General features: G+C 38.5%; 1 protein-coding gene across 2 annotated transcripts; it reads left to right on the top strand.

Annotated features, from left to right (window-relative positions):
• The first annotated feature begins 1,441 nt into the window (after positions 1-1,441).
• Positions 1,442-23,417, top strand: LOC119915127 (homer protein homolog 1-like). 2 transcript variants are annotated; one of them, XR_005446897.1, is made up of 10 exons: positions 1,442-2,607; positions 14,824-14,980; positions 15,581-15,712; positions 15,848-15,940; positions 17,712-17,854; positions 20,209-20,368; positions 20,459-20,569; positions 20,655-20,735; positions 21,344-21,760; positions 22,408-23,417. XR_005446897.1 is itself a non-coding variant. In XM_038734709.1 (9 exons), exons 1-9 carry the CDS (start codon positions 2,603-2,605, stop codon positions 21,530-21,532), a joined length of 1,071 nt encoding a protein of 356 aa, XP_038590637.1. In that variant the 5' UTR covers positions 1,442-2,602; the 3' UTR covers positions 21,533-23,417. The 2 variants fall into 2 exon arrangements, 1 of the variants encoding a protein (XP_038590637.1); XM_038734709.1 differs by having other exon boundaries at positions 21,344-23,417.
• The last annotated feature ends 299 nt before the right edge of the window (positions 23,418-23,716 follow it).

The raw sequence follows: 23,716 nt of genomic DNA, 5'->3' as shown, positions 1-23,716 counted from the left end.
AATGATATGTAATACCTGAGCAATAAATCTGTTGTCCTCTATGATATTAAACGGTTTGACTTCAGGTAGTCAAGTGGGACAGTTATAGATCATTATGTTTTTTTCCGGTCAAAGTAAAATCTCCATTTTTTCCATTTAGGAAGGTCTTTATCAACACGCCTACACGGAAATTAAATTAATTATAAACATCAGAGATCATAGGCATTTTCTGACTGCACATTTTTAATGGAGGACTTTTTCCAGTAATTGAGAATATTTACAGTGTGGTATTAGTACTTTTACTTAAGTAAAGGATGTGAATACTACTTCCACCACAGGTTATCAGCTCTTACATGACAAACTGTTCAAGCATCCATCCCACTCAACCTGAACCCACCCTGAGTCTTAGCTCAGGAGTAGTGGTGGAAAGTAACTATGTACATTTTCTCAAATATTGTACTTAAATACAATTTTGAGGTACTTGAGTTTTTCTGTTTTGTGCTACTTCATACTTTACTCCACTACATTTCAGAGGGACACATTGTACTAGATTCTCCAATATATTTATCTGACAGCCATACTTTACAATTTCAAGATTATACAAAATATAATCAACAAATAAAATGTATATAAAGTAAAATAAGCTCCACCTTAACCGGCTGCAACATTAGAGTGATGTACACATGAATGCATAAATACTTTGACTTTGACTTTTGGTACATATATTTTGATACTAGTGCGTGTGTATTTTACCCTGAGTAAAGTATGTTCTTGCCATTTTGAACCATCCAAGTAAGCAAGTAAGTTATATCCAGTAGTGGAAACTAAGTACATTTAGTTACAAATGCTGTAATTAAGTACCATTTACAATCCTTGGACTTCACTTGAGTATTCCTCCTTTTTTTTTTTTTTTACTAGTTTGTTCTTCTACTTATACTACATTTCAAAGGGAAATATTGTACGTTATACATTTGTTTAACAAGTTACATTTATATATTGAGATTAGTAAGTAGAAATTAGTATTAGTACAGTAAAAGATCAGCTTAAATTCAACTTAATCAGAAGATATTGTGCATTGTTATTGATTAAACAATTAGTATAAAGAAGTCCAACTTGTCCAACTACAACATTAAAATGCTGTTTGCAGAGTTATAAAATATTACACTCAGAAGGGTCATTTTTCCAGCTTAATGAGTACTTATATTTTAAGTAACATATATTTGTAAGTACAGCTTTGAATACAAGACATGTAAAAGAGTATTTCTACACTGTGGTATTGCTATTTTTACTTTAGAGACTAATCTGAGTACTTCTTCTCTGACCATTTTTATGGTTTTTATACTGCAAAATATACAACTTTGATTATTGAACACACCGGATGTGAGGAAATACTTTATTGCCAAGTACGTCAAATTTCAGGGGCGGCGTGATGACGTCATCATATAAATGGTCCCCTCTGAGCAGCAGCGGCAGGGAGGATGCTGCCGAGCAAATGAATGAAGATGCGGGGCTGAAAGAGAGGAGGACGAATCGGCGGATGGAGCACCAGCATTATATTTTGGACATGATTTGAAGAGCAGTTGAACGTTTTGGCTAAATTACAAGTGAGCAGTAAGACAGGAAACCAGCTTGTTGAGGAGTGACGGCGCGTCCGTTTGTAGTCTATATAATTATTTTTTGGTTGACATCGCTGTCTTTGAGGAGGAGGAGGAGGATGTTAAAGACTGGAGTGTTTGCACCAAGTGTATTTTGTCTTTTTCTCCAGAAACAGCTTCTTCTTGAAAGAAGATGCTTACCGTCTCCATGGGGCGTTGAAGGTCTTAACTTGCGGCGGTGAAAAACACTCGGTTAAAGGGATTTAATGGCACAGCGGACGGCGAGAAAGACCCAGCGATTGAAACTGGGATTTATGAACAGTCGGCTTATTGAGATTGAGGGTTCGGATCTTAAGGTTTTTTTCGGCTGAGGATAAATATCTGTACAAGTATTAGTGTGTCCACCGTTGCTCAAATCTCACAGTGTCCAACCAAAGGAGTAACGTTAACTGTTAATCAGCAAGCTAGCATCGGACAGATGAAGCTAGCTTAACGTTATTTGACAGGTTAGACAACAATTTTGTTTGTCTCTTTTATTTATTTTTTCCCCCCTTTTGTATTTAAAAGCTTACTTTAGTTAGAAGTGACACTGCCTTTCCTGTCAGTCAGTTTAACGTTAGCTAGTTAATCCTCGTTTGTGTGTTAACTGGAGGAGTTTTGTTTAACGGCTGCTAACGGTCGCTCCTACTAACTGGCAGTCAGTGCTGCTGTGAGTTCTTGCTCTTCATCATCATCATCATCATCATCATGCATGCGCCAACACGTTTGCTCGGATGAAACCAACACCCCACCAAAATGTACTCAAGGGCATAACAACAACACCACCACGAAGACATGTCGGACTGAATACAGCACCGTGGCTCCGCCGACCGTGAAGTCGCAACAACCACAGCGGCTTTAGTTTGGAGAGAGAGCGGATCAAGAGCTGAAGCTAGTCCCCACTGAAAAGCCTGTTCACACCGCCCTCAAGAGACCACAGACAGCAGGACCAGTTTCGACTAAACCCAAGCCTCCAAAATCCAGCAAAAATGGGGTATGTTGTTCGATAGTTAACTTGCAGTAACGATGAAATATCATGCTACAGGTCTCACTCTACGTGTCCAGAGTAGGACTGACTTTGTTATTTAGATTTGAGCTTCCCCTTAAGCAGATTTCAGCACCAAAAGTGTCAGCTGCCAGTCTGGCAAACACTGCTAGCTCCTGTAGCCACCCATGGCTAACTCTGTGTGAAGTACCGCTTCTCAGACACTAACAGAAATGCATGGCCCGTAGCAAACAGCCCCAGAGATACACTACCAAACCACACACTGCTGATAGAAGTCCCATCATTATATCCACTCACATTTGAGATTACTGGAGCCAAAAGATTAGGCTGTAATGAAGTAGCCTACTGTTCATGATGGCAGAGAGCAGGTCAGAGCTCACACATTGCATATTTAGGTACAATGTGATTTGAAAAAGTATGTCTGGGAAAGTAATACATATGCATTATTGTTTTGTTTTTTTCTCTCTTTCTTGAGAAAATGTAGATTAATTGTGTAATTCTTTATTTTGTGGTGCTGCCAAAACAATAATGATCTTTCCTGCACTTGGCTAGTGTAATGCATGTGGCTGAACCTGCAGATGTATGGTGATTCTCCTGATAACTGCGACCTAGTTCTTACTTCAGATGACAGCAGATGATGTAGCATCAGATTGGTTTGTTGTGATATTGTGGTGGGGGGTGGGGGGGTGGGGGTGGGGGGTAGGGTAGGGTCAGAAGGGGCGTGAACTGCTTACAAACCTAATGCAAAGCACATCCTCTGTAATTCTCAAGGCCAATGGTTATAATCCAGTCAACGATCCGGTTCTTCAGACACAGAAAGAGAGCTTGTCCTATGTGTGCACTTACTCCTTAATTAACAAGTCAGATTTAGCTGTTTCCAACAAGTACCAGGGCTTCTGTTCTTGCATAATAGATGGTTGTAAACATGATGTCCTCCTCAAACTCGGCACTTCTGAATAAAACAGCGTCCAGGCAATATTTTCTACTTCACTGCTCAGGCCAGTAGGCCAGAGTTCAACTTGATGCAAGTATGTTTTGTCACTAGAAACAGAAATATTTTGAGAGCACAGTGAATGACGTCTGTCACAGGAATTTAGGTATAACGAGGTTGGAGATATTAGTGGTTAGTTCTAGTTTAGTTTTTAATTTTATTGGCTGACAGTAGGACTAGGCTTCTGTATAACCTGGATAATTTACTTTGCAGACATTCTATCAAACAAATGACTAATTAAGAAAATAAAACTTAGGTTAATAGAAAATGTTGTAATCGGTAGTTGCTGCCCTAATTTCAAACATGACACACAGTTAAGGTTCTCAGACAACGTGGCATGAACATTTTGTAGATTTGCGCCAACTACATTGAGATTTATTTGCACCATTGTCCATTTGTCTTTTCCTAACTTCTTCCCTTATTGGTCTTATTATATTTTCCAAGTGATTTGAAAAGGGAAAGGACGTACTGTAACTTTCTCTTTTTATCTTATTACACCCAATTTAAAGGCAATGAAAAGATGCAAGGCTTCAGCTGTCAGTGCATCACTGTATCTTGAGAAATTTTGAAGGGAATAAATATTGAATATGTTCTTTGCACAAAAACACACACTCGTCTGTCTGCTACTGAAAGCTCTGAGCCCGCTGGAAAATATGGCTGTGGAGGGTTGTGCCTTCCCGAGGCCCTGCTGCTTCCCTCTGCGAGTGGGTCAGCAGACAGTGGCACTGGGTCAGATTGGGCGAGGGAGCATGTGGGAAGGAGAGGGACTAACAGAGTTTGGAGGATGTTCACAGCTCATGACCAGCCCTGAGTCACACTAAGTTAGTAATGCAGGGTTATTTTTCTTGTGTCTAGCAAGCACAGACTGTCCGTGCTGTGAAACTCTGGTTGATTTTTTTGTTTGTTTGTTTTTTCGTTATTCTTCATATTCAGGATAATGGTAACATGAATTAATATAGCTTATAAGTGTGTGAAGAGCACTTTATAGGACGGCATTGATTGGAAAATATAGTTTGTAATAGGGCTGCATTGATTGGTCCATCAATCAGTTAGTCAACAGAAAAGTAATGAGTAATTATTTTGATAATTGACTAATCTTTTGAGTCAAATTTAATAGTTCTTGGTTCTCAAATTTGAGAATTTGATTATTGTCTTGGTCTTATAGTAAATTGAATATTATTGGGTTTTTGACTGTTGTTCGGACAAAACAAGACATTCGGTCACTGTTTTCTAATCTTTTATAGACCACACATTCATTTATAACAAAAATAATCATAAATTGCAGCCCTAATGTGTATTAGAAGGAAAAAAATTAATATTTGTTAACAGGAACAACTTGAAATCGAGGTTAGAACAACAGCAACTGCATAAAAGCGGGTTATAAAGGATGGTTAAATTGTTTGAGATTATATCACATACCAGGAGCCCTTAAAGTAAAACCACAATCAGTTCCAGTCTTGAGAATGTACATTTTATAATAAATTTTAATTTTAGTTTAGGCTATTGCAGGGTAGAGCCACTAAATGGTCTGTTTGTACTTTATTATAGCAGAAAACTTTCTCAAAGGCTAAAAACAGTTTTACAAAAAGGTTCCTTTAAATAGTGAACCTTTAGATGATTTTAGATGATTTCAGATTATTTCACACATACCTAAATAAATATTCAAAAATTACACTTTGACCACAGTGTGAACTAGAGTGGATCCGATTAGCCGGTTAATCCATTAGTCGAAGAAAATTTATCTGCAACTATTTTGGTAAACAATTTTTTAAGCAAATGGACCAAACCATTGACAAAATAAGCACTAATCTAATGAAAATAAATTTCAGCCCTAATCTTTAGAGATTCTTAAATCCAAGATTTAATTTCCTTAGAATTGGAGCTAAAACATCTTCTCAAATGTGATGATTTACTGCTTTTCTCTGTTTTTATATCAATATAAATTGAATATCTATATAAGCAACCCCCCACCCGAATCCAAGTTGGCATGAGGATGAATGTGGCATGCATCAACAAGTTACCAGTGTCCTGAATGTCCTGAGACAGAACACACTGTTCATAGTTTGAAGATAATCTGAACACATTGCCCTTTTAGTCACAGACAGCGCATGTCTTTGTTTTCCAGTATGCAAACACTGGTGTCTGTGTGTGTCTTCTGCTGGTGTGTAAGTGGAGAATTGCTGATTTGATAACATCTGGGGTCAGATTCCTCTGTCAAAGCACTCGTCATTGAGACTTGAATGCCACAGTACATTTCATTGTGAAAAGGGATTATGGGCTAACAATCACCATGCACTCTCATAGAGACACACACCTCCGGGGCAGATTCTGATCTAGGCCACGCTGTCAGACTAATGACACACTGAAACATAAAATGACTCGCTAAAATTTCTCTTTAACCCCCTTAAAATCAATGGATAATTGAGACTGTGACGCTGTGTTGAGCAAAGCTAAAGTCAGAATGTTTTCAGCAGTCAAATAAAAGTTGTGACTTAATCTAGTCAAGCCTCTGATCCATTTTCTCCATTTGTAACTATACTAAATAAAGTATTTTGTCTTTACTGAAAGAATACAATATATTTTTAAATAGATCACTTTGTTTCCAAGTTCATTTTCAGTTGGCTGAATTCACTTTCTTTTTTCTTCCTTTTTATTTTTAACACAGTTGACACACTGGTCTTTTTACACCGATCAGCCATAACTTTATGACTGTTCGGTGTCCTTAAAGCTTTTTCTCTTAACGTAATGTTAAAACTGAAAACGTACCCTCTCCAAGTATGTAAAGCCAAGCAGCCAAACAGGGAGATGTTAAAATGAAATAGCGGTCTATATGTCTTTTTAGGGCTGGGCGATATGGCCAAAAAAGTTATCACGATAAAAATTTTCACATCATTCAATATAGATAATTATCATGATAAATGTCAAATTATTATTTCTTTCAAGTTTAAAGGCAGATTTCTTCTCCTGAGTGAAAGTTGATGAAACCAGATGGTTAATTCTGGTTCTTTTCTTTATGGTCAGAACAAAAACTTTATGCCAAACAGTGGATCACTTAAACAAATCTGAGGAAGAACATTTTAGTCCCCTTTTCTCAACAAAATTAATATCTTGATATAAAAATTTTATGATTTTGTGATTCAAATGAATTAAATCAAACGTTATTGGGCATTTGTAAAATTTTTATTGAGGAAAATTAATAATTAATAATTGATAAAATCTGACAACAGCACTTGTCATTATAGCAGATAGAATCAGAAGTCAGCGACTGGAAATGAGAAGCAAATTACTCTGAATTTTAATAGTAACTCTGCCATTGTTATCACTGAGTTTGACATGCATAGCAACAGTAACTAAGGGGGCGGAGCTTAGCAAACCATTTAAGAGACAATCTCCCAAACTGTCCTGTCTTAAACCCTGCCGATTTTACATAACAGCTCGTCCCGAACATGTTCTGATAGATAATAGGGAAGAGCTGCTGTAAGCAAATCATGTCCGAGGAAGTAAAATTGTCTTCATGATGATCAGTTACTCACACGAAACATCCACAGCATACACAAGTGTAGTTAAGTGCCCTGTACAGACAGAAATAAGTGCAGATAAACTGATAAAAGTAAAACATTTTAAGTATATTAAAAAGAAATAAAATATAGCTGTAGTATATGTACACACAGTACCCACAACCAGTGTTGTGCTGAAACTAAAAGTACAGTAAAGTAAAGTAACAAAGTTAAAACTGTATAACATATAAACATACAATAATATCAGGGCTGGGAATTATGTCTTTATTTTCTGTACTGTAAAGGCATACAGTTACTATTTTTTGCATCCTAATTATGTAACGGCCCTACATGTAATCCGTTACTCCCTAACCCTGTATATTATAATATATTACAGTATAAAATCGTATGAGATCATTTATATAATAAGTACAGTAATATAACATAGAATATAAAAAATACGTATGTATGTATATATGAAAAGTATATAATATGTGTATGAGTGTGAGTGTCCCAAGTGCGCCCCTATATAAATACACTAAATATTTAACATAAAGATTCACTAGAGCTGCAACGATTTAATCGATCAGTCTTCAACTATTAAAAAAATTGCCAACTATTTTGTAAATATCCTAAATGTAAATATCTTCTGGTTTCTTTACTCCTTTATCACAGTAAACTGAATATCTTTGAGTTTTGTACAAAACAAGACATTTGAGGACGTCGTCTTGGACTTTGGGAAATGCTGACCGACATTTTTCACCATTTTCTGGCATTTTATAGACCAACTAATCAATCAATTAAGACAATAATCAACAGACTTATCGATGATGAAAATAATTATTAGTTGCAGCCTTAAATACTGTACACATACAGTATATTCTTGCCATCTCCATTGTTGAGCTGCCAGCCTGTTTTAGCTGGTGTGTAACCCGTTTGCACACCCTCACATTACATCAGCACTTCTCTGATTAACTGTGTCTGTCTTTAAATAACATCTGCCGAGTCTTCCCTCCGCTGACTTAATTAACACACTTAGACATGATGGGAGGTTCCCAGAGAGGGGAACAATCGCTGTATCTCAGAGGAGACCAGGGAGGAGCTCCCAGCCGAGCTATGAAATCTACTTTCCCTGGAAGACCGGCACAGACATTACATTAAATTTGGCGAGTGTCAGTTTGTTATTGTTGGGCTGTTGTTACTGATTGTGTCTTTGTTGTTGTTTAGTCAACCAAATATAACCAGGAGTTTATATGGCTAGCTACAAACAGATATAAGGACCAAAATATAATGTGTTACTTTAGTGGTGTATAGACTGCCTAAATGTAACATGACTGAAGTTCCCGATTTAAGGATTAAGAGCGTCGGCCGGTTTATTTTTGTCTGGTTGTCCAGAATGACAGAGGTGTGTCAAAGAGGATCTCAGTTATCCGTGACTCAGTGCAGCAGAAATTGGAAGTGATTATGCTTTGCATTTTGGACACCTTGTTTTACATTTTGATAGCTGTTTCAGATATGCTAACCAAAACATTCACTGACGTCACTGTCTGCATGACTTTGAGACGCTGGCAACTCTAGGGACGGCAGTGTCGGTTGGTTTGTCCACCACTTTGGTCCAGACTGAAGTATCTCAACATTTATTGGTTGGATTTTCATGAAATGCAATTCACAGTCCTCAGAGGATGAATCTTACTGCCTTTGGTGATTCCCTGACCTTTTCTCTAGCACCATCGTGAGGTTGACATTTATACTTTTGATGTCGTGACATTCATGTCACCCTCATGATGAAGATTAAAAACTTTGGTGATCCTCTGAAGCTAATTGAAACGAAATTAATCAGAACAAATATCAGCATCGGTGTTTAACGTGTAGTTTGATGTTTAGCAAACTAAGATGCTTTAATGTGTGTTTACACGTGCAGAATCATTGTTACTACTTAGATTTTGTTCATACTGGATTTTTCTGATCATCATTGAAATATTCTCTAAAAATTTAAATCCCATTACATTTAAATTAAGACTGTTCATTTTTTTTAAGCTAAAAAAAATAGCATTTAGGTGAGAAAGTTGTAGTGCAGTCTGTGTATATTAGTTTTAAGGTAAAATATAAATGTAAATGTCCATGTTTATGGTAAAACTAGATAATTGTTGCCACAATTTGCATATATTTACATTTTTACAAACTTTCCTTTTTTTGAGCTGGAGAAGATGACTTTTCTCATCTATATTCTATTAAATCTAGATCTCGTTACCTGTTCTTTAGCTTTTAACCCAAAGACCCTGGGAGCTTTAAATCCATAGCAGTGTTTGGAAGCCGATCAGAGCCTGCTGATCTTTGTATGTTGGCACAGGTGCTCTCAGGTCACCTTTTAACATAGCTCTACGTCAGTGTACGACCTGCCGCTCAGCTCTGGCCTGCAAACACACATACAGGGCCTTTTAAATATAAATATAAATCTAGCCACTGTAGCAAAATCATTAGGGCATGTCACTTTGAGCGGCCTCTGTGAAAGTGGGAGCTCTCCACAGTATCGATCTGAACACACATGATCTTTTCAATCAGTTGACCTGTTGTTCTTTTAATGAGTCCAATCTTTGTTTTGTTGTGCAAGTTGCTCGGGAGCTGCAGCAGCATTAAAGAGAGGCACGTAGAGACTAGACACACCTGCCTCCAACACACAGGGTTCTTGTCTTATCATCATCTGCGAAACAGTACAGTCAGTCGCTGTGCTCATAAGATGGCTGTCCATGTCTGTGTGGGGGCTCTGCTGCATTGCTTAACCCAGACTCTGGGTTTTTAAAAGTAGAAGCAAATTAATGTTCCCTTTCTTTTGCTGCTTTTAAAAAATGCATAATACCAGCTTGATTTTTATCTTAACCGCCCACACACGGCAGAAAGAGGGAGAAAGTCGCTCTCTCCGTCTCCTTCCTCTCGTCCATGCTGGTTATATGCTGCTTGTCTTATCTAGTATTTTTTTTGTTTTATTTACTGCTATTCTGCTTTCCCCATTAACTTCAGTGTTACTCCCTGGTATGTGTTAGATGCTGCATATGTTTAATTTTGTTTAGTGATTGGTCTATGTTACCGACACTCTGAAGCATGTCTCAGTCTTGTGAAGTGCCCTGTTTCAGTAAATTGTGCCTCGTGTCAAATGAAGAATACTGCGTAAACAATGACGTCTGAAGCTTCAAACGTCACTGGTGCTTTAGGAATAGCTTCTTTGATTTTGACAGCTCCAAAGGTTTTGCAGTTAAACTGTGTGATACTTACATAAGTGGGTTAAAGAGAATAAAATGGCGATACACTATGGAAAGACAATATCAGGAGAACATTTTCACCTCTTTACCAATTAGACTTGTGAATGAAAAGAGAGGAGATGGCTTATCTTTTGCTGACTGCTGCCTTTCGCTGTTGCTTTTTGTACACCTTTTAAACGTTTTTGGATGCGTTGTATTCACAACGATTGTTGGCTTTCTTAAAATTAAAACTACAAAATGCGGCCATTGGATTTGTGAGTCACTGAGAGTTAGGCAGGTTAGTCACCTCAACTTAGCCGCAACATATTTTTAGTTACAGATAGTTGCCTATACTTCAGAACAAAAGGTATACAGATTTAGCAATAACACATAGGCTTCTTGGACTGAAACTTTTAAAATCAGCAATGTTTTGTGGTCTTAAAGGGCGGAAGAAAGAGAGAAAGAAATCCACAAATCCCAGACCCATTTCTAGTTTTGCTATTACAGAGGAAACACGGAAATTATCGACAGTGAGGGATTGCACTGATACAACTTGAAATATCTCAGTCTTGATACAAAGTGCATTTGTGAAGGAGGGAGTTAAAGCACTTTTTTAAATTAAACTCTGATTTTTGAATCTTTAGAACATGAGTCTTTTCATATCATACCTCTTAATGTCCAGCCACTGCCTTAGAGGAGGAAAAACAGGAGGCTCACCGTTCAGTTTGTAACTCACAAGCAACTGGGACAGCAACAGGAACGCCTCAGAAGTTGCCTGAGAATTCTCTGGTTTTTAAGATTTCTTCAGTATCAAATTAACTCAGTGATAGATGTCAGTACATCCAATGTACTGACAGCAAACATGAACTGTTATTGGTTAAATCAGCATGCTGTATATTAACGAATCATACACGGATTAAAATGTTCAGGTAATTTTCGTTCAGCCTCTCTAGACTGTTTCAACCTGACTTGTATTTTCTTTGTGAGATGGAACATTTTTGAAAGTTGCGCGGTGTTGCGGAGAGCCTTCAGCTGCAGTAACACATGGATCAGGCTATGTGTAAAATCAGGGGCATCGGACTTCTTCCAGCCAGAGGGAAAGACCACATCCAGTGCGCCGGTTCCACTGGCAACACAACCCATAGTAGGTCTACCGGAGAGGGAGCGGGCGCTGGACCGTACAGGGCGAGGGAGAGGAGGTCGCGGGAGCGACCTGGTGAGCTGTGGAGGGTCGGTGATCGTTCCCTCTGGCTGGATGAAGCGAGACCACAGCTGTTGAAAACAGCGGGCACACTTGTACAGCAGCTAGTTAATTTGAAAACCAGTGGGATACAAAACCGGCCATAGATGAAACAAAACGCAGCTGCTTTGTTTTTCCATTTTGGTTTTAAAACAGAAAAACAAAAACAGATGATTTTTTTTGTTTTCTATTTACCTGTTTTTCCATTTTGGTTTTGAAACTAAATAATCAAAGAATGAACCATACACAGATTATACTGGTACTGATGTTTTATATTTTCCCATGTCAAACATAAACTTAAACATGTCTTCTGTAATTTGTAACATCACTATCATAATATCACTTTCAGCTCTACGCATACATCATCATTCATCCCTTGGTAATAATACCAAGGCAAATGTAAGTGAAATCTTACTCATCAATAAACTTGTTTCAGTGTAAATGTCATTGTATGACATTATTTTTGTCGAGCTTCCATGAGGCTTTATTTCGAACATAAATCATTTTTAATGACTCCGCCTTCATTGCCTGCTGACTGCAAAGGTTCATTAACTCGAAGTAATGAAGTGATCATGGCATTATGGTTTATTTGTGTTTTGAAAGATTGCAGACAGTCATTATTTGAGTTATTGAATTTTGCATTCTTTTATTTCAATGTTTTATCAGTCAGTCTTTATTTGTATAGCACTTTCCATACAAAAGGCATGTAAAACAAAGTGCTTCACACTATATGGAAATAAAAACAATGACAATAATGCCACCACACACACACACACACAAACAGAATTGAAGTAAAAGACAATAAAAACACAAGGTGAGTAAACATTTTCATGAATGGCCACTACCAGTGGCCATTGTTGTATAAAACTCAAATGCAGTGAGGAAACACCTAGAGGCAGAGTAAAAAAAGTAAATAAAGATTATGGTAAATAATGATAAAATGAAAAGAAAACTCAACCAAAAATTAGGAAACATGAAAATAAAAAAGAATAAAACAATGTCAGTAAAATAAATACAATTAAACTAAAAACCTGGTTAAAAAAGGTCTTTAGGTTTGTAGTTTGCTTTTAAAAATATCAGTGTTCCCTGCTGCCCTCAGGTCCTCAGGAAGGCTGTTCCACAGACGTGGGCCATTAAGACCATTAAGAGACTTATAAACAAATAAAATGATACAATGAGCCAATGCAGAGACTTTAAAATTGGTGTAATGTGTGCTCTTTCTTTCTGGTCCTAGTTTTAATGTATTCTTTTTTGGGAGACAGAAAGCAGAGCATTACAGCAATCAATCCTGGAGGTAATAAGTGTCTTTGCATTGTCTTGAGAGAGAAATGGTCACACTCTGGCTCTGTTCTTGATAAAAAGCACTCTTAGTTATATTTATATTGTGCGGATAAAAACTGAGGTCTGAATCAAAGGTGATTTCCAAGTTTTCAGAAATACTTACTATTAATATATTATTACTATTGAAATAATACTATTGATCCCAAGGGGAAATTCTGTGTCACAGTTACATAAATTGCACAGCAAGGAAAAAGCAATATAAATAATAATAGAAAGTTGGTATATAAAAAAGTATATAAATATCAGAGTAAAAATATAAAATGCAAAGAGAATATAAAGAAGTGTTGATATGTACAATATTTACATAATTAAAAGAGTTGTTATGGGGAGACTGTTGAGCTGTGTGTCATCAGCATAACTATGGAAGTTGATGCCGTCTCCAAGTGGCAGCATGTAGAGGTTGAAATGGACCAAATCATTTTGTAGTTACAAAGAAGAGAATACAGAGAGAAAAAGAGAGATACAAAGATAATTAAAAATGTTTACTATCTGCCCTTATTTGCCAGTTTACATCATATGTGTGTAACACTTGGGTGTGTATATTTGTACATAAACACACTTGTTTTCGGTGTGAAGTGCCTTGTGGGTTTTTTTTTTGTCTTTTTCTTTGCCCTCTTCCAGTCACTGAGTAGTGCAGCAACACAGCAGTAAATTATGGATGTGCTGGGATCTAGGAAGCTGTTTCTCCCACCTGCCTCTGATTCATCACGTTCCTCAGTACTTCTACTTCCTTCCCTTGGCAGGATAATGTTAGATATCTGATGTGGAGCATTATTCACACGTTTTCTTTTGTGTCTTTTAGCCATGCTAGCAGCGTAGCTCTAGAAATGCCATGTTTTTGTACAGATATTCATGTCCCCTTCAGGATGAATTCTAGTTTAACGCTGTCCTCTGGTCAAATATTGAATTTTTCTTACTTAGATTTATGAGCAAATAACTGCAAAACACCCCATCATCCCCAGCTGTACTTTGTGCTTAGTGCCAAGAGATAAGCATATTTTGTATGACAGAGAGACGAGTTATAACTGATAGGTTTGCACTCTGTTGATCTTTACCTTTAAAGTACTTTGACCTTAAATTCAAATTCAGTACACCTGAATGTTTTTAGCCATGATAGTGTCGTGGCTTTAGAGATGGCATGATCCCCAGAGGATGAACTCTAATGACTTTGGTGATCCCCTGACTTTTCCTTTAGCGCCACCATGAGATTTACACAGAGGCTTATGTAACACCTCCCTGCGTTTTTTGTTCACAATGTGTGTCTCACATTGGTTTCACCTACAGCAGTGGTTGGCAAGAGGCGGCCCGCTGGCCAAGTCAATAAATAAATACTTTGATAGCGGCTGGTGCAGTTATTCACGTTATTACGTCAAGTATTTTGCCACAATGCTTTACTTCGAGTTGAATTGAGAGCTTTTACTTTGAAAAGTTCTGAAAGACATTCAGAAGAGTCTGTGTTGTGCTTAACACACCTCTGAAATAGCAGTCAGGAAACATGAGATTGTATTACCCTGAATGAGAAATGCGGGAGTTTCCTGTGCCTGGAAATTCTGGGGAAATGAAAATAACCGTCCGTAGGATGTGGATCAATTGCTGGGACGCACACGCTCCAGCACATGCTTCATTGTTGATTGGATGAATGGTTTAATTGAAGTACAAAGACACACACACACACACACACACACACACACACACACACACACACACACACACACACTTTCCTTCCTTTATTAGAGAGATGATAATTGGCTGGATTGTCATGAAGTTTGGTACAGACAAGAGCCTGATTTTCCTCTTGTGTTCAGTTACACACCAGATATTAGAGTTTAACCTCCGAAATGAGGCTTTTTAACCAGATACTGATTATTTCATATTCTGTTTCTTCCTTTCTGTGCACAGAGAGCAGCCCATCTTCAGTACACGGGCCCACGTCTTCCAGATCGACCCAAGCACCAAGAAGAATTGGGTTCCCACCAGTAAACATGCTGTCACCGTCTCCTACTTCTACGACAATACCAGGAATGTATATCGAATCATCAGTCTGGATGGATCAAAGGTGTGTGTACAGTTTATATCATTCAGTACTGTTTGTGTATTTATGTATGTGTTATTTGGAGCAACAAAGAGGTCTCTGTCCAATTTGTTTCTGTGGTCAGCTCTTCTAAAGTCAGATACGAACACACTGATAATCACCCCCAAAATAATCCTTGCACCTCTCCTGTGGGTATGAATAAAGTTTAGATGTTCGTCAATATGTCCGACCCCTGCTCTCGGCTTGTATGCCTCGTTTGCCTCGGCCTGTGTGTGCTGAAGCAGTGAAGGAGTGGTTGGGCCTGTCATATCTATGTGGCAGTGATTATTTTAGTCATGAGAGAGGTGCAGGGGTGGAGTTAGCATAGTTATGTAAGAGCCTCTCAGGGTGACTGCTGCTGTTGAACCAGAAAGTTTTGCTGCGTTCTGCTGGAAATAGCAGAGATTGGGTGGGCTGGTGCTGGAGGAAAAAAAATGTCTGGTTGTGTTTCTTTCCAAATTCCAAAAGTGAGGAAAAATGTTTTTCTTTTGTTTATAAATAAACAGGCTTTAACAAACACTATATATTTTTTTTTCACTTTTTAGATGTTGTCATGTGACCTCATGTGTGTTTTCTCTTCCACAGGCCATTATCAACAGCACCATCACCCCCAACATGACGTTCACAAAGACATCGCAGAAGTTTGGCCAGTGGGCCGACAGCCGGGCGAACACCGTCTACGGCCTCGGCTTCTCGTCTGAGAGCAATCTGGCCAAGGTGAGCACTCAAGACTCGGACTCACTTTGATATACGTGTGTGTGCGTATGCTCTCTCAAAAACGAGTTTAAAAAAAGTCGTTGTAGTAGTTTCCATCCATGCTGTAGTATTTAGCTGCTCCTGTTGTGTTTGTAGTTTGCAGATAAGTTTGCAGAGTTCAAAGAGGCGGCACGGTTAGCCAAGGAGAAGTCTCAGGAGAAGATGGAGCTCACCAGCACTCCCTCTCAGGTACGGACACTATCAGCATCCTAGCATACTTTGTACACTAGGATCTCTCTTTGAAGAAGTGACCTAACCATACATTTGAGTTTCTGGAGCGGGGGGGGGGGGGGGACTTATAGCCACAATGTCATGATAGCTTATATATCAACATTTTTTAGTATTTAGAAATGAAGCAAATTACTGGAAGCAAATAAAATTTGTATGTGGAACCCGTCCTCGCATTTCCAAACCCTTTTCATTTTGATGGACATCTGACGGCTGCGGCTAGCTAACACGACAAAATTATATTTTCCAGAAATGCCTAGATGCTAATAGCTAATTTTGCACTGTGGGCTCACAGGGAGGTTTTCTTTTTGAGATTATCCACTCATTAACCTTCTGTGATTTGTGCTGTTTCAGACGCAAAAACTCTTCATCTTGATCTCCTCAGATGTTTAACAGTGGAGTGCAGAATCAGTGTTAATTCAGCGTTATGTTAAAAATCCCTGTGTGACACTAAAGCCAACCTGTACGAATCAGTACTCATTAGAAATTGATGAGAAACTGATGTAATCATGTACGCCACCTCCTGTAACACAAGTCTTGTTGATGTAGTAACTTGTTTTATGTTTCTTTCAGCATTATGCTCACATTATTAGCCACTAAGCTAACTCCTTGTGGCTTGATTTACCTCCTCTGCTCTCTCGAATGATTCTTCCTCAGGGTGGCGCTGTAAAAAGGAATGTGTTGTCAGTCAACAAACCTGTTAAAAAGAAGGTAAAAAGAAGTAGAAAAACTCATTTTCATGACTCTGATGGCCCTTTTCCCCAGTCTTACCCTCAGTTAACGATACCAACTCCTCTCCCCTCACCATTTGTGCAAAAAACCAGCGTGAGCTCAGTGATGTATCTGACAGATTTTTGCATATCAATGAAGCCCAGACATCGTTGTCATTGTTTTGGTGTGATACGCAAGCCTTTCTTTTTTTCAGGAGAGCCCTGTCATCAGTCTTGTCTATCATCCTAATGTCAGACTAACAACCAGAGGAACCCCGTCTCTGTGAATCTCCCACATAAACCTCCCTCCAGTTCTCCTTTCATGCTCTCAAAAAGTGACGGGCAGCTAGCGTTAGGGCTGTTTGAGCAGCTGCCAGTCACAAATGACAACAATTAAACGTAGGTAAATGAAAAAGGGGACACAGCGTCTTCAGAGTCAGTTCTGAAATCACAAAAGTAAAGCGTGTCAAAAGTATTTCTTAAATGATGCACTGTGAAGTTCAGCCTGCAGCTCTTTGAAAATAATAAATAAATATATTGACACAGAGGAAACATCCTGTCATTTGAAGTAAATTTTGTTTCCAGTGTTTAGTTCAGAGTCATGATGAAAAAGCTCATAATTTATAACAGAGCATCCTGAACTACGTTTACTTTTTCAGAGCATTGAAATCGTCAACACTTTATCACAGTTGTTTGTTTTTTTCAGAATCTGAATTTTGTGTTTTCGGAAATATGCTTGCTTGGAGTTAGATGAGAAGATCAGTGTCATTCTCATATCTGTACATTAAATATGAAGCTACAACCAGCAGCCGGTTAGCTTAGCTTAGCATAAAGACTGGAAACAGGGGGAAGAGCTAGCCTACCAGCACCTACGGTATATAGTATATTCATATTCAGCGTACAGCCGTGAGAGCAGCATCGATATTCTCTTCTAACTCTGGGAATGTTTAACAAAAACTCTCTGCATTTTTTGTTTTCTAATAATAATGATTTATTTTTGTTTCGCCGACGTGTCGGAGCAGGAGTCAGCCCCGGGTGATCTGCAGTCACCTTTGACCTCAGAGAGCATTAACGGTACAGACGACGAGACAGTCACACCAGACGCACCCCAGCACATCGAAGCCAGAGCAGAGCCTTCCCAGAATGCACTTGCCTTCTCACACAGGTAAACCAGAGCCAGGTGAACCTGAGGTCAAAGTGACGACATTCTCAAAAATCACAAAACACAGAGCAGAAAGGTGTAAAGCTGATGATGCACAGGGCAACTTTTTGAGCAACGTTGCTGGTGGTAAGTCCGACTATGTTTTGAGCGGATAGCGGCGGTGCGGGGCGGGTGGTGGAGTGGTGGGGGAAGGGGAATACGGTAGTAATCTTTACTCATTACCACTGACGGCAACGTTGCACTGCACGATTGCTCTAAAAGTTGCTCCGTGTATCATCAGCTTAAAACATCGTCTTCCTGTTGTTACAGTTGTGTTTTTCAAACGTTGTTAAATAAGGTTTTAATTGTTAACTCGTCCTGATCATGAAGTGATCACATTCTGCTGCCTAAACGAGAGTAATGAGTCCGTTAGCGACTCTCTGGTGTGCTTATTTAAAATGTAATTGGCACAGAGCGCCGCAGCTCCTGTTGGTTCATTCATTATTAATCTGATCCCCCGGGCCTCTGCAATGTAAAGCATTACATTAAAACACTACGCATGCTTCCTATTATTAATTATTAACCACTGAATTATTTTTGTGCACCACATATTCAGATCACACTCTCACTTCAGGACTTATTAATTACTTAACAGTTAGAAGTATTAATAAATGTAACTTTTTTTACAATGCTCCATGATCATAAATGTCACACCAAAACAAGGTACTATTTTGATAATCTATTACTTGTTTAAGTCATTTATCAAGCGTTTTATATTATTGTACATTTTCTATCTTTGATTTTTCTGGGCACTTCACTATTGTTGTATTTAGTACTTTGACTTGACTACATTTCAGAGGAAATTACTGTTCTTTTGCTCCAGCTCAACTAATTACAACATATTTTTACATGGTGCTACTATGACTTGAGTTAATGATGTGAAAACTTCTTCCACCACTGATGAATTATGGGTAGAAGACATCTGAGAGGGGGAGCTTGTGTTACTTACAAAGCCTCACACGATGACATGATGATGGTTTTGCTAGTTCACTTGTTGGTCAGTGCGAACTGGTATTTCATGAAATCTTTTGGATGATGAATCATCGTGGTGCAAACTAAAAACTTTAAATGCACTTAAAGTGTTGGCAGCTTTTTATGTATTACTTTATTTATAATGGAACTTTTAGCAGTTCATAGTGATAGTTCACAGACTAATACATTAACAAAGAAGGGATAAAAATAAACATTAAAAAATAAAAATAAAATATGTTTAGATAATGTGATAAAATGTCATTTTTTTTTCTTTTTACCAGTAAAGCTTCATTATACATAAAGAAATCCCCTCCATACTTTAAAGGTACATATTCTGGACTTAACAAAAGCAAATACTAGTACTTTTACTGATTTGCTCATATGATGTGATGCAGCACTACACTTTAATCTACACAGTAGTGTGGACAATGTGTACAGTTTACTCCATATTGACGTACTACAACATTAAAATACTCTTGCATGTATTCATTAGTGATAAAAACAGAATAATATAATATTCTGTAGTAATATAACTCTGTGAAAAGAGCCATTCTGCATAATTCTGTACTTTACTTTTGATACTGAAAGTACATTTTGAGTATAGCACTTTGAGTATCTTTAGACCATAGTATTTTTAAGGCAAGACATTACAGGCAAAAACATCTTTCTGGTCAAATTTGAGATTCAAGGTTTTCTTTCAGACTAGTGGAAAGAAAACACCCAAAATACACATGTAGGTGTTTATTTTACTACACTTTGTCAATTTTTAGTTAAGGCCTCATTTGCACATTTAAACATACCATTTCAGAAAAGCTGTAATACAAAAGATAATTGTCTTAATGTAAATAATCATCTGGGGAAGTTTCATGTTGATATCTGTCAGTTATACTTTTCACCTTATTCACCTGTAGTGAAATTAACATTAACGTTAACATACATAGGTACAATTTTCTCATGTTCTGAGCCAGAAATCTTTACTTCAGTACCACTTACACACACCGGACCTTCCAATTTTATTCCTTTCTATATTCTAAGGGATTTTGCACAGGGCTTTGTTCATATATCATTCATAGTCTGATTTATAGAACATTTTATTCCTAAAAACATGGCGAACATATTACTTTTTTATGGCTGTTGTGCTGAAAAGTAAGCAAATGAGTGCATTGTTAATTAGAAAATGCCTCATTTGAATATATAATATTATTTAATATAATATTTGATAATAATCAACTGGGGAAGTTTCGGGGGGAGGTCCATTTGTTAAAAAGTGTTCCCCCTATTTACCTGTAGTGTCTCCCTTTATGTAAAGGATCTGAATCAACCACTGTCTCTTCTTCACATCCCAGTTCCACCAGCATCAATAAGCACTGGGAGGCGGAGCTGGAGGCTCTTAAGGGGAACAACGCCAAGCTAACGGCGGCGCTGCTCGAGTCCACGGCCAACGTCAAACAGTGGAAACAACAGCTGGGCGCTTATCAGGAGGAAGCTGAGAGGCTACACAAACGGGTAGCAGCTCACAAACAGAATGATTCTGTTGAACGGTTGTTTTTACCACGTCGGGATGAGGTTTTGATGTATGTGGTGTTTGTAATCCAGGTGACGGAGCTGGAGTGTGTGAGCGGCCAAACAACGGTGATCAAATCCCAAAAGACAGAACTCAACCAAACGATAGAAGAGCTGGAGTCGGCGCTGAGGGCCAAGGAGGAGGTACGTTAAGACATGTTTGTGCGGTGTCACACATATGTTACAACATCTGATCTTCATATTCGCTCTTTCTGTGATTTACTTCCAGGAGTTGGAGAGACTGAAAGCAGAGGTGGAGAGTGCCAACGAGTTCCAGTCTCAAAAAGACTCCCTCGCTCTGAAGCTACGGGTGAGTTCTGTGCTTACAGTCACACCTGCAGCTGATGAGGTGTTGCTAATGCTGCTTTCAGCTCGTGTTCTACCAGATCCTTTTACTTTACTTTAAATTTTGGAATGGATCCCTACAGAGATAGACATTAAGATGTAAGATCCTTTATGTTTAACCAGAAACAGTCGCCACATCGCTCGTTAAAGCCACCAGACTCTAGTCTACGGCTTCCTCCAGCGGTTAGTTTATGTTATTGTGTGACTTTTTAACCCTTTTAAACATCAAAGTTACACAATCACACAAACAAACTGACCGATGCAGCGCTAGACCAGCAACTTCCTTGTTCTGAAAGATAAAATTTCTGTTCTTATCAGTGGAGTCTGGTGGCTGCCCACAAACTGCAGGTGCCTGTTTTTGACACGGAAGAAGAATGTGTGGAATTAAAAAAGATGACGACATCTTTGATTCTGCTGCATCAAATTTGATCCTTTTTTTTTTTTAAAATAACCTTTTAAACTGCTAAATCCTTTTAAACCACCTGCCTTTGACCTTTTTACTTCATTGTAAGATGGTTTAAGAGTTTGAGAAGCACAGGTTTAAAGCTAGTTTGATGAACCAAATTGTTTCAGGACACGGAGTCGAGGAACGAGACGTTGGAGGCCCAGCTGAGCGATCTGGAGCAGCGTCTGGAGAGCAACCAGCAGGAGAGGGAGGCCTTTCACAAGAGCCTGCGCTCCCTGCTCGAGCTGCTGGACGGCAAGCTCTTCGAGCTGAACGAACTTCGGGACACGCTGGCCAAACTCATCGAGTGCAGCTAGAGAGGCCGACGCCACCAGCAGCCAGCGCTCAGAGAAGAAACCACCTGCATGTTGGCACTCACCGACACGTTAAGCAACTTGAATTCTCTTCTTCTTCTTTTTTTCTCTCCACATGTATACGATACTTGTGAAAGAGTATGTTTACACACAACTTTATGCATTAACGGTACACACACATTTTTTCTACGGGACATGTTTACAATCAAGCCAAGTTAAAGGGTACCTCAGGTATGTTTCAACCTGGATCCTACTTTCATGTTTTTCTGTCTGTGTGACTAAATGGGACAATTTTTTTTAAAATTGGTCCGGTATTGAGCGAGCGCACTGCAGTCGGTTCACTAAAGTGCATGTTTTTACCATTGACGGGCTCAGATTGTCATTATAGGTGTCTGACAACATGGTGGAAAGGATCCATGCAGAGAAAGACCGTTTTTCAAAGAGTACAAACCTTTTTTGTTTAACCAGATACATTTGCTATTTCGTTCTCGTCAAAGCCACCAGGCTCCATTGAGGAAAACAGAAATTTTACCTGTCAGAACAAGGGAGTTGCTTGTTTACCGCTGCCTTGGTCGGTTAGTTTAGTTTTCTCAAGGGAGTCTGGTGGCTTTGATGAGACAGTATAGCGACCGTGTTTCTGGTTAAACAAAAAGGATGTCACATCTTAATGTCTATCTCTGTAGAGATCCTTTCCATAATGTTGTCAGACACCTATAATGACAATCTTAGCCTGTCAGTGGCAAAAAGTCCGCAAGGATTATGGTGCGGCTCTGTTTTGCTGCTGCCCAATGCAGCGTGCTCGCTCAATACTGAACCAATTTCAAAAATGTTTCCTAATTAGTCACAAAGAGATAAAAACATTGAAAAATAGGGTCCAGGTTGAAAAATACAGAGGTTACCCTTGAGAGAGGCTTTGCTTGGACCATGCCTTCCCTCTGCTCCACTCTTGACGGTCTGACAACACTTTTAAAACTCAGAACATGAATCTGTTTTTGTTCTTTGTCTCTTGAATGTCATGCCGTTTGACGGGACGTTGAGTGTCATTTTTGTTTTTGTTTTTGGTTCAGGTTTTTTTTTTTTTGTCCATAAAGACTTTGTTAATTAATTAAAGACGGCCTGCGCCGTCACCAGGAGCCGGCGAGTCTTCTTTTTTGTTTTTCTCTCTCTTCCTCACGTCATCGTCAGCCAAATGGACACTTGAGAGTCAGACAGGAAGGACTCGGTTTGACTTTTCCTACACTACTCTTTTTTTTGTTATTTGAACTCTGCGGGGTCGAATGTCAAGAAGAGAAAACTACAAATGTCCCCCCTGTGACTGTAATCCAACAAGGGACCGCCAAAACAAACGGCCGGCGAGGACTACGTCTTATATTCTTCTACAATATATATGAGCAATACAAAAAGGGAGCATCAGAGGGTAAATAAACACTTTCCACTCTCACTTTCAGGTAATGTTACTCTCTGATACGTTTAGACCACAAGCGAGGCAGGATTTTAATCACTTTCTTTCTTTACACTTTTTTTAAAGAATACCACTCCAACAAATTCATAGTGCACTTGTAAAAATGGAGTTTGTGTGTTCGAGTGAATCAGATGTTTTCTCTTCCCTCTTGTTTCTGTTGCGACTTGAAGTGCAATGATTGAATCCTTTTTGTTAATTTATTACTGAAGCAACTGTTACTGAAGATGAGGATTATGATGGAAGTTGTACAAAGATCTTTATTTACTATCTTGTTTTCACTTAATATGATTTTTTTTGTCTAGTATGTGGGGTGTCAAGGTAGTTTTTGTTTTTTAGGGGGGAAAAATGGCAATATTTTTGAACTATTTATCAAAAGGAGATGAAAATCGCACGTTGGATTTGCAGAGAATCTTTTTTTTTTTTTTTGCCAAATGATGTTTTTGATGTACAGATTTGAATTTTTGCTGATTTGCCTTTGGTACAGAGATGCATCAATGGTAACTAACAAGCGGTACTTTTTCTTTTTGGGAAGATTTACAATTGCCAAAAATTCAGCGACGTTTAGAGGAGTGCGGTACTTACACCTGAGGAACACTATTTAAGGGCTTGTTGTTGGTTCGGGTACATTTGGGAGATCTGAATGACTTTGTCATGTTGGAAAATTATGAATATTACACCTTGAAAGGGGGAAAAACATTTGAAAAAGACTTTTAAATGTTGATTAT

This window comes from Micropterus salmoides, unplaced genomic scaffold (assembly GCF_014851395.1).
Source record: "Micropterus salmoides isolate LMB-PRFRI ecotype aquatic unplaced genomic scaffold, ASM1485139v1 Ms_hic_scaffold_20, whole genome shotgun sequence".
NCBI lineage: Eukaryota > Metazoa > Chordata > Actinopteri > Centrarchiformes > Centrarchidae > Micropterus > Micropterus salmoides.
This window is presented reverse-complemented; position numbering and strand designations above follow the sequence as displayed.